The sequence below is a fragment of the Podarcis erhardii genome (genome assembly GCF_964252035.2).
Source record: "Podarcis erhardii genome assembly, chromosome: 10".
NCBI classification, from domain to species: domain Eukaryota; kingdom Metazoa; phylum Chordata; class Lepidosauria; order Squamata; family Lacertidae; genus Podarcis; species Podarcis erhardii.
Genome location: NC_138500.1, coordinates 44,758,986 through 44,771,079, shown reverse-complemented (window position 1 = coordinate 44,771,079; position 12,094 = coordinate 44,758,986). Strand labels below are relative to the sequence as shown.

At 38.1% G+C, this 12,094-nt stretch overlaps 1 protein-coding gene across 2 annotated transcripts in view; it reads left to right on the top strand.

Annotated features, from left to right (window-relative positions):
• Positions 1-12,094, top strand: part of TRHDE (thyrotropin releasing hormone degrading enzyme) — a 203,209-nt gene that overhangs the window by 140,948 nt on the left and 50,167 nt on the right. For both annotated transcript variants that reach the window (XM_081878691.1, XM_081878690.1), the window contains 2 exons: positions 9,552-9,617; positions 10,819-11,006. In XM_081878691.1, the coding sequence (XP_081734817.1) occupies positions 9,552-9,617; positions 10,819-11,006 (254 nt within the window). The remainder of the gene's footprint in view (positions 1-9,551; positions 9,618-10,818; positions 11,007-12,094) is intronic.

Sequence of the window (12,094 nt, the reverse complement as noted above, 5' to 3'; positions counted from 1 at the left end):
CAGTTCAACCCCCCCCCCATTAACATTGGGGGGGGGGGAGGAAGCCTCATGGAAAAATGGGACCCTGCCCCTGCTTTTCAGTTTTCCTCCAAGCTCTCTTGTATCCATCATCCTAAGAGCCCTTTGACAAACGTACTTAAGAGTAAAATCATCCTGACCCATTCTGAATTACCAGGCAAGACATAACTGTGTTTCTAAGAGGTAGACATATAATTCTTTCAGTATCCCTGTTATTCGCGTAAAGGGGGAACATCATTAGTATCCTTAAAAATTAGTCACTGGTAAACACAGTCAATAGTATTGACTCATCAGCTGATGAGTCACCAAAAAAGGCCTGCCTTTTTGTTAACAAGATATTTCCCATCATTTTTATCACCTAAGGAGGCCTTTCTCTGTACGTCAAATATTTTATCAGCCAGGGCATAATCCATGCAATTTATTTGCCTTATGAAAAGTCTCTCTGACCGACAATAAGCTTCCCTGTAGACAAATGTTAGATAGAGCCAAATACTTCCACCACGGCTGTCATATGTGTTTTCATTAATCCTGGTTGACCTGGGATTTTTAAATTCCACTGGTACTTTGGGCCTGGCTAGGTTGGATTAACAGCTACTGTCCTTGTTTGGAGTAACATCTGGAAACACTTTGAATATGGAGTGAATTCACTGATCCAAGTTGATCTGTGCAGAGGGGAAAAATAGGAAGTTGAATCATTTTTATAATTTACATAATTCTGACATTTTCCTTGTGCTTTAAAACATATGAATTCACTTGAAACCTAATTTTGATATGATCTATCATCTTGTTTAAAAAGGGACGCGGGTGGCACTATGGGTTAAACCACAGAAACTAGGACTTGCCGATCAGAAAGTCGGGGGTTCGAATCCCTGCGACGGGGTGAGCTCCCATTTCTCAGTCCCTGCTCCTGCCAACCTAGCAGTTCAAAAGCATGAAGTGCAAGTAGATAAATAGGTACCGCTCCGGCGGGAAGGTAAATGGCATTTCCATGCGCTGCTCTGGTTCGCCAGAAGCGGCTTAGTCCCGGAAGCTGTATGCCGGCTTCCTCGGCCAATAAAGTGAGATGAGCGCCGCAACCCCAGAGTCGGCTGCGACTGGACCTAATGGTCAGGGGTCCCTTTACCTTTACCTTATATCATCTTGTTTCGATGAAGAGTCAGGTAGAATTGAGAGTGAACATAGCAAAGGGATAAAGGCCTTCTTCAGTATGAGTGGACAGGTTTTTCCTAAGCACAAGCACACACTTAAAAAAGGACTTGTAAACTTATTCAGAAACACTGTTGCTACAAACATCTGTCAGAAACCTTTAGGAGATTTTATTCTGTTTTCTCTTCAAATATTCAAGCCATCTGCCTCAGTATTCAGGTAACATACTTTCCAGATAATTTAAGCATTTTAATTTTCTTCAGAGACCGACTATAATTTGACAAGCTTTTGCAGTTTTATTTTTTATGTCTAGGGATGTGTGAAAGATAGAGGCACAATGCAGACATTTTGTGATCTTCAAACGATGTTGTTAGTCTTTAGTTCAATGCAGCCATTTTTAAATGCCAATCCCAATAGGTTAATGTGTTGGAAAATTTGTATTATCTTGGTTTTGTTGTAGGCTCCATATTTTATAAACGTGATACATTAATAAGAACTGCTACAATAAAACATAGTAAAGTGGTTATAGAAAAAGATGGCGATTATCGTATTTTTATCTTACCCTATTAGATAAAAATGCCTTGCATGTGTCATAAAAACAAAAGAGTAACATGCAAAATCCCATTAGATTAAAATATTATTGAATACTTCTCATGCCAACATAATCCTAATCATTTCATCTATAGTCTAGGTATATTGTACTTCTATAAAAAGAAGTCGTCAAATTCATACTTTTGGCAATTCTTTAAGAGAAATAATGCTATGTGTGAAGAGAAACCATCAAGTACACATTCTTTGTTTCTCTTGTGGGAGGCTGGTTTGCAGGTGTGTCTGTTATGGCCACAGTGTGGGAGTCAAACTGAATGTCACACAATTCATACAATTAGCAATTCCCTGAACTGTATTTGTAGAGGATTTTTTTTTTTTAGTGTAATTGGCAGATGCAGTGAGCTAAGCTCAGATCTGGACCCTGATGGGGTAGGCAGGCTTTATAAAAAAAAAAATTCTCTCCGCTACTTGTCCCTATCTAGTATACGGGCCCTACAGCTGCTATCTATCTTGCTGAAAAGAAAGGTTCTATTGGCTTGAGTTAGAGCCTTCCTTTCAGTGCATATTGTAGGGATGGTGTTCTAATCCTTATTAAAACCACTGACACAGGCAACCAGGTTAAACTCTCTTCTGCCCCATCAGGTTCGCAATCCAGACTGGGGCCTTCACACCTACCACTTACCCTTTCAAAGCCACACAGTTGCTCCTATGGTTGTTTGAAGTTTGGTAACAAGGAAACATCCTTTTCCGTCCCAGCACTTAGTCTATGGAATGTTCAGTGCTAGGCAAAGTCTTTTCTCCCAGGCATTTGACTGTTAATTCCCCTTTTCATTTGCAACAGTTGGTGATGTTTTCTTTTTTCATTTGAGGGTCATGTGTTGTTGGAATATGGAGGGATTGTGGTTTTGCTATTCCTCATTGTGATTGTTTTCAATTATATCGTTTACATATACAGTAGTGTATTCTTTATTGAATGTCTTACTATTACTTGTAGGTCACTGTGAGGTGCTTTTATAAATTGACTAATGATGTTAAGAAATATAAATACACATCTAAATGTTGCCACTTTTAGTTTGGCCTACAGAAGGTCAACTGTGCATGGCTTTCTGTTTTTGCTTTCAGCACACTACAAAGCAACCATTTTTGGATTGTGGTTTGCCATGTGGTTCAAAGGGCTGTTCTTTGAGGAAGAGAAAATGATGTCCAGAAATGTAACTGAGTCTGTGGAGAATATACTCACACGTCTTTTTGCTTTCTGAACTCAGATGCTTTGAATTTAAACAGAGCCAGAGGTTGCAGTGGCTAGCTGTTCAGTTTCAGTTTGGGAAACCTAGGTTCACCGTGTCTTCATCTAACATTCCCCCCTGGAATCTCTTAATACAAGCAATATTGCTCTAAGCTCCTTGGAGAAAGGACAAGATACAATTATGTTATAATAACAGAACCATGATGAAGTTAAACTATGAAGAACAAGATCCATCTCTCCAGTTTATTTATATATTCAGCTAAGCTAAGGTTTCTTTCCCCTGCTTCAGCTTTCTAAAGTGTCTTTAATTGTAATCAGCTTAAATAGCTTAAATTCGCTTCTGGTGAATTGGGTCACAACATAGGGTCTTCTGCATGAAATAGGGCCCATTTATGAAAATTATGGCTACATTTGAGGTATCCTTATGTTGTAGAAAGCTGGATTTTCCAGAATGGTCTCTTGAGGGGATAGGATACAATTGACAGCTGGCCTGGCAGGTGGATGAAGACATTAGTGTGTGCATGCGTGCCTCAAAAGATAAGTTAAAATAATGTGCTCTCTGCTTGACTTATTATTCTCCTAGTAGTTTGCCAATTTTATTTTTGCATCAGCCTTTCTGCATTCAGACACAAACGTACTCCCTGAACTGAGTTGTCAAGCCACCTCACAACAAGTTACTTTGTTTTGCTACTCATTCACTTAGAATTATGTGGCCTGTCATCTCAGATCAGCCTTTGAGGAATCAGTCTTGACATTGAGAAGGCAGGATGGGTGGGGATAAGTTGTGAGGCACAATTAAATCTTGGAAAGAGTAATAAGTAAGTGGCAGGAAAGTCCTTTGAGGAGATAAAAGTTTAAATGGATGTCCTACAGTGTAGTAGTTCTTTCCATTTATTGCTATTTCTACTTTCCATTTCCATTTACTACAGCCTACTATCCCATTACAGTAGATATTAATATACTGACAATTTTAAAACAACATTTCTGGAATATTAGCACCACAAAAGATTCACCAAAAATGAGGCTTTAGGGCTAAACGAGATGTGATGGGGACACCAACATTTGCTCTCCATATTTCTGCCCCATTCAAGTATAAAGTGAAGAGGACTTAATTTTTACATGAATATATGGATAGGGAGTACTGAGCCCCTCTCCCCACACCAATAACATTTCTCCCAGATTGACTGTGGTATCAGAAGTGAACCATTTTGGCACTTGAAGTAGCCGAGTCCCAGGAATTAATATAGCGGCGGGGGGGGGGGGTAATGTGTCCATTTTCATATAAAATATTAAACCTATCATTTTCTCCCTTTTATGTGTAAATGGAGAAGATATGTAGATAAATATTAGCAATGTCCAGTTTGGATTCTTACCTAATGGACTGGTCTCTGATAATATTAGGCAGCTGTTCAATGTTTCGTAAATGTAACCCTGGTTATTAAGAGGTTACAAGGGTGGGCTTGGGACATTCATTAAAGTAATTGAGGGATTATATCACAATTGGGAGCAGTTGCCTCTTTGAATGGGACACTTGTTCAATTAACAAGTGAAAAGTGATAGGCGTTCCCCTGTTAGATGTTTAGCTGACCCCATCATAATACAATTAAGCAATGTGTCAAATCTGCATTACTTAAAGATGGCCAGAAGAACTATTCTGGAGAGATTCAACATGAACTTCAAGAGTATGGAACTATATTGCATTTGGAAATTAGTTTAAAATTAATGATGGTAAAAACTCAAGCTGTTTAAAGCCACCCTGATATGGTTAACTCCGAAATGTACTCAATTGACTCAAATCATGTTTTGGAAATACATGGTAATTATAATTGTTTTGAATCTGTGTCAGATTGAGGAGAGAAATAATAGTTGGTTTGTGTTTTTTAACCATTAAGCAAGATATTAAGTGTGTGGAAAGCTGAAATTATGCTTCTTTGGCAGGATTACAACCACTAAACTAAGTATTCTACTTAGAATCAATATTTTATTTCAAGTAGTGTCATTATAAGTCTTCGAGCAAAAAACTGAAAGCATGGAAAAATTACTTAATGGCTTCATTTTGGGTGAATAAAAGCCATTACAACTGAGCTAAAGAAGGAGGTTTGTGAATCCCAAATATGTCTGTATGCAGGCCAGGTGAGAGCTGTCTTTAAATTGAGGACAGATTCCCTAAAATAGGTAATCACTGAGGAAGTCATTTTCTAAGGAAACCTTGAACATTTTGTTCTGGCAGGTGTAAGAAGATAAAATTCTCTCTTTAGGATGAAATCTGGTGGTTGCCTTGTGCCTATGTGAAGCCCTTTTTTGATCTAGTGGATGGCTTTGCTAACAGAAGAAGGGAGAAATTATTTGTGCCAATTCTTCCACTTACTTGCAGCAGCACCCCACAAAAATTGGTTCTGGAGAGTTAGGATGCTCTCCAGAGCATGATGGGTGTTTGCGTGTGCAAGAGGCTGCAAATTTGCAAAATTCACCTCCACTCCTCTTCCATTGTAAAGACCTTCCATAAGTACATGGGCAACAAATTGATCTCTAACTTAGTCACTTTATCAACAGCATAGTTTGGGAAGCTTGGAATATCAAATTGCCATGAGGAATTCTCCTTCCTGCCCTCCCCCAGGAGTTCATTAATAAAGGTAAAAAAACAAAAACTAGATAAATTTATTGGATATGCAAAAATAAGAGCTTTCTAGATGCATGGGTGTCCTGGATTTTAACAACTGAAAAAGAATTTACCTGTCTGTTGGTTTATTTATTTACAATTTTAAAACAAATTCTCTCAGTGATTACCCACTTTGGAGAACCTATCCTCAATTTACAGCAGCTCTCTCTGTGGGGAGTAGAAAAAGTTAACCTTTCTAATTCTTTAGTTGTATAGTTTATTATTTTAATTATGGCATTGTATAGTAAAGACAGCCTTTCTGCATGTTCTTCATTTTTATATAAGATGGATTGAGACGTACTTTTGAATGTTTTGTGGTATTAATGGTCTTCCTGGAAGAACTGTTAAATGTAATGTGAAAACATGTTTAAGACCTAGAATATGAAAAAGATTGTGGTAGAGTGTGTGCTAAAATGTTGGCTTGTGTTGGCTCATAGTCTTTCCACAAAGATGGGATTTGGGGGATTCCATTATATTTCCTTGCTGTTTCTCACAGGAAGGTACTTGAGCTAGAATTTTTGGGAGGAGGAATTTGTACAATGTTCATTATAATCTCCCTGTGGATTGCCCAGCAGAACCTGGCATTGCAAGAGGCACAATTCTACAGTTGCTAATTTTACAAGCCGCTTGATTGTTAAAGGCAGAGTGTGGAACAAAATCAATCTAGCCCTAGAGCAGTTGAATAGTGCAAAAACAAAAACAAAAACAAAAACACCAAAATATAATGAATAGTGCTGTGTATCATGAGTTTGTAACTTGCAGTTCATTTCAAGTGTCATTATTTTCTCTTTATATAAGCTCTACATATTATTATTTTTTACTAAAATGGCATATTTGGAAATTAAAAGGAAAATTCAAGCTTCCACGGTATATAAAACAAATACCAAAGAAAAAAACATTTTCCTCTTCCTACGAATGTTCTGTAGGAAGAATTAAAAGAAACGGTAGCAGCTAATGTAGTGGCTAATGTAAACTGTTAAGAAACATGCATTGACTTGTTGGCGTAAATGTTGGAGGTGCTTCACACCTGTTGTGTACAGTAAAACATGGCCAATATACAGCTCAAGATCATGCCAACATCAGGAGAACATCAATGACAGAAATGAAATAGTTACAGATAGGTAGCCGTGTTGGTCTGCCATAGTCAAAACAAAACAAATTCCTTCCAGTAGCACCTTAAAGACCAACTAAGTCAGTTCTTGGTATGAGCTTTCGTGTGCATGCACATGAAAGCTCATACCAAGAACTGACTTAGTTGGTCTTTAAGGTGCTACTGGAAGGAATTTGTTTTGTTTTGACTATGGCAGACCAACACGGCTACCTATCTGTAACTGGAACTATGGAAGGCACCACATTGAGAAGTGTGCATGCACACGAAAGCTCATACCAAGAACTGACTTAGTTGGTCTTTAAGGTGCTACTGGAAGGAATTTGTTTTGTTTTGACTATGGCAGACCAACACGGCTACCTATCTGTAACTGGAACTATGGAAGGCACCACATTGAGCTGCATGAAATGGAAGTCCATCAACCTGTGTGTATCTGAAGAAGTGTGCATGCACACGAAAGCTCATACCAAGAACTGACTTAGTTGGTCTTTAAGGTGCTACTGGAAGGAATTTGTTTTGTTTTGAGAAATGAAATACTCTTCTTCTATCAGTCATGGCAGCATAGCAGTCAAATTAGCTTTAAGACTGAACTTCATAAATTCCTGACAACCATTGTGGTCTGCTGGGATTTGAAAAGTTCCTCATACATTTCAAGATCTTGGTCTTTCTTCCTTTGACACTGAGGGCTGATTCTAATGTAACATTTAGCATTAGCATGGACACATTTTTAAGTTATCCCCTAATTGCATATGCTGGAACTGGGTCACAATATATCATCGCTAGCAGTGATCTTCTGAGCATAGAATTTTCCATGTGAAGCTTAGAATGTGTAGTTGAGAAAGGCAAATATTGAAAACCCTTCCAACATATGCATCTACTGGTTATAGCAACTAACGTGGAAACAAAACCAGTCGTACCCTCTTATAAGTGGGGCTGACTTAGATAACCCATCTTGTTTATATGCTTACTGTGGGTGCTTTTATTATAAAAATTATCAGTTCACCTGGAGAAACCATTGAGTTGTTTATTTTTAGATATTAGCACAGTGTGTTGGAGGAGCATATATTCTGCTATCTTTTCTAAGGCTTATTTTCATGACATTTAAAAAACTATGCATTGTGGTTAAAGTGAGTCAGTGTTCTCATTTAACTTTTCTAAGCTGTGATTATATGGGAGTTTCTGCTTCTTGTACAGCGAGTTCACAGAACTAAAGCTAAATCTGTCATGAGTGCTTGCAATTTGTGCATCAGGATGTTTGCTCCCCAAACACTAATTACCATTGAAATACCTAGTTCATGCACATACCATGCAGAAAACACAGTCAGCACAATTTTTAATGATTTTGCTTGAAATTAGGGCTTGCCTTCTACTGCTTTTCTTAAGTGAAGGTGGTGAACATTCACATGTATGGGAATCCTGCTTTTTACCTGGTAAATAAAATGCATTTTAATGTATTCACATTTTATGCTTAGATCAAGTAGAAAATCTCTTGCTCTATATCCAATTTAATATGCTTTATGGAATTCCAGAACACTGAACAAAACGAAGCTGGATCTATAAAATGTAATCTAGCCCTAGTATTGTGTAGGTTGGGAGATAAAACTTAGGAATGAAAAGGACAAAAGAAATCAATATTAAACTTACATTGTCAGAAACCTTAATTACATTCATTGAAAGACACTTGCTGATCTAACAATTGCCTTAGCATTTAGTAGAACCCTTGCGCATAAGAAGCTTCTGTTCTGTGAGATGAAACCCACTTCTTTAAGAGAAGTTTCAAACTAAAATTTGTGCACTTGGTTTGATAGCATAAAAAATTCTGCAGAATCAAATTGCAAGACCATAAAACCTTAATAGACATAAGTCTTGAATAGACTGTTCCTTTTAAAAATGTTTAATAACAGATTTAGCTATCAACCAGAGTCTGTGGTTTCTTGACACAAACCACAAAACAGTCTGCTGAAATAATAAGTAGCACCTATCTTTGGAAAGTTTCCCAGAGTTGGAAACTGCTGCAGAAGCTGTAATTTATTTATTTTTCATTTTAAAAAGTCTGAAAATTTAAAAGTTTGAGAATTAATTTGAGAGCAAAAAGTTCGTTCATCGAATTATAGTTTTGAAAGTTGTTTATCCCTGCCTTTGTTTACATATAGTCTTTCACTCCTAATACCATGTGTTGTCTTCAACATGAAGTTCCAGATTCAATGTAGTATTTGACTGACAAGCAAACACCCATATATGTACAACATCCATCAACTTAACCTTTTCTAACTGAACAAACTAATGTTTGTGTGTGTGGGGGGGGTGTCTGCGTGCAAGGGAAAGTTGAAAAAAGGAAGAAAGAGGAGGCAGGGGAAAGAGGGTAGAAGAGATAGTAGTGGCTTCTGTGCAGAAGGTGAAAAGGGTGCATAGTAGTTTTATGAAGTGGTAAGGGGAAGCTCTAGGGCAGTGGTGGCCAAACTTGGCCCTCCAGCTGTTTTTGGACTACAACTCCCAGCACCACTATGTAACAGGACCAGTGGTCAGGGATGATGGGAATTGTAGTCCCAAAACAGCTGGAGGGCCAAGTTTGGCCACCACTTCTCTAGGGAGTTAATATGGAGGGGATGGCTGAGGGGATTGGCGAGTGGAGTGAACAGGCAGGGGCACAGCCCCAAATTAGGAAATAATATTGTTGTAACTTATTGTTGTAACTTATAAGATACATGTATATGATTTGTGTATGAGAATATACTTAATTGTTGTATTAATAGAGCACCATAGTTTGACTTGGAATAAGTTTGCTTTTTTTTTACAATAACGACTGGTTTACATATGTTTTGTAGGATTATCTAACCATTCACAAGTATGGCAATGCTGCCAGAAAGGACCTATGGAACACGCTGTCAGAGGTAATACAGTTTAAAGTTTTCAGGGAACTTGGGTTAACCTCAGGAGTAAATATCCTATCCTGAAACTCATATTCCTGTTAATGAGTGCTTTATTTGCGTGGCTGTATATCATTTTGGAAAATCCTTAAATAAAAATTTATGGAACGTGAAAGACAGAGTATCTAGAAATGGATAATCAAAACAAACGGATCCAGATATCAGCTCCTTTGAGATGAACGGAAGGGAAGCAGGAAGCAACATAGAAGTGTAATGGACTAAAAGAGAAGCTGTTTATGATTTGGTGCAGTCAACTATAAGTATTCTGGGCAGCCAAATAACTGTAATGTCAGTCATGATGGAAAAGAGCATGTGAAAAATCCTCCTTCCCAAGTATGTGCTAGCTGTTGCTTCACAAACAGAAAGACAGATTAAAATCATATTGAATAATGTGCAAAGGGGCATGGGAAACAAAATGCTCTTTCCATGGATATACTTTTGCCCCAATACAGCTCTAGTCCCACATGACTAGATGAACCAGGGAATATGTCTCTAAATGCTGTGGCAGGGAATATGTCTCTAAATGCTCATTGCTAAAGAAGGGGCCATACTTCATTGAGATGAAAGGGTTTGCAAAACACGCATCGTTTGAGTAGGGCAGACACAAGATTTGAGATTCTCTTGGATCAGAAAAAGAATGCAATATTATGTACTTCCTCCTCCAGTTCCTCCCTTTTCTGGAGAACAGTTGTCTAGTGCCACTTAAACATTATGTCAGCACCATTTTAACTGCAGTGAAGGCAGCTCCAGGTTCCACCATGACTAAGGTTTAAATTCTTTGTATAAATTTGGTAATTAAAATTGTCAAATTACAGTCCTGTGTCCACTTTCTGTCTAGTTCCTTTTAATATGTTGCTAGCAATGGGCTAGCCTCTGTTGTAGGACTGGGGAACCTGTGGCTTGGCAGATTCCATTGGCCCCATCCAGGGTGGCCAATGCCAGGGATAATCGGGATTGTAGTCCAGCAACATCTGAAGAAGCAGAAGTTCCTACCCCAGACATGAATACCCTATGTTATTTTGTGAATGGTTGTTTTTTGAAGTGAAGCAAAGAGTAGTAGTCCTCTATTCTCCCCCCCCCCCCCGCCCGCCCTGAAAGGTAACATAATACTGGCAGTACTCCCTGAATATATTGAATGAAATTTTATCATATTTTTGTTTTGAAGGCACTTAAGAAGGTTGGGAAATTTGTGAATATCCAAGAAGTAATGGATCAGTGGACACTGCAAATGGGTTATCCTGTTATCACCATTAAGGGAAATGAAACTGCAGAAAATATTGTAGGAATCTCCCAAGAACACTTTATTTATGACCTTGATGTTAAAACCAAAGATCGTGGCCTTGGAAACAACAGGTACTCAACATTTATTCTTAAAAGAATTATGCTTTACCTTATTTTGATGTCATTGTGTTGCGATAATGTATTCTCACAAAACTTGTTAAATGAAAAATTATAACTAAAGAATTCATAGCACAGTATCGCATTCCTGTGATTAAGCCACATTCCTTAAATAAGTTAAATCAGAACACTATTTTTGCTTTTAATCTGCTGCATGTCTATTAAGAGAGATACAGGTATAGAAGTAAAATGCACATCCAGATGGAAGTCTATACTCCAGAACATTTTTGCACATATTAAAGCTTCTGAGAATAGAAAACTATTCACAGAAGCTGCAGAATACTGTTCTCAGAAACAGGTACTTCTAACTTATCCCCATCACCTTATCAGTTTGTTCACTATGCCAACGGGCTAGGATTTAAAGAAAGAATAGTTAAACATAGATTACATATGAATGGGAAAGTTTTCTTGATTTTGCAGTCTTGAGCTCATACTCTATTCAGCAGCAATATGTAAGTGATAAACAAGACTAGGTCCATTAAATAGAGCGCTTAAGCATTTTATTAGAAAAAAAAAGGATGCAGGCAAGCTTGTTAGATATTATTGACCTTATTCCTATCTTGTCATGTCACTCCTATTTAAAGTACTTGGCTGAAATAGGATTTCCTGTAAGTACAAGTAAGTACACAAATTAGCACAGACATAAGCAAACTCGGCCCTCCAGCTGTTTGGGGACTACAACTCCCATCATCCCTAGCTAGCAGGACCAGTGGTCAGGGATGGTGGGAATTGTAGTCCCAAAACAGCTGGAGGGCCGAGTTTGCCTATGCCTGAATTAGCAGAAGGGTTTCATCTAACCGAGTTACTCTAAATTCAACCTTCATGACCTCCCTGTATGTTCTGACACATGTGCCATTACACATTTATGAATGGGTGAATGCAAAGGAGCTCTCCATAGCTAATAATGATGTCAGCCACCAAAGGAAGTGCAAGAAGCAGAATCTGAGCCCTGAACATCTCTCCAAGCTCTACAACTTTATCAAGAGCGCACAAACCCTGTTCTGTTGATAGGCTCCTTGAGTAGGTTGTTTACTGTTGAGATG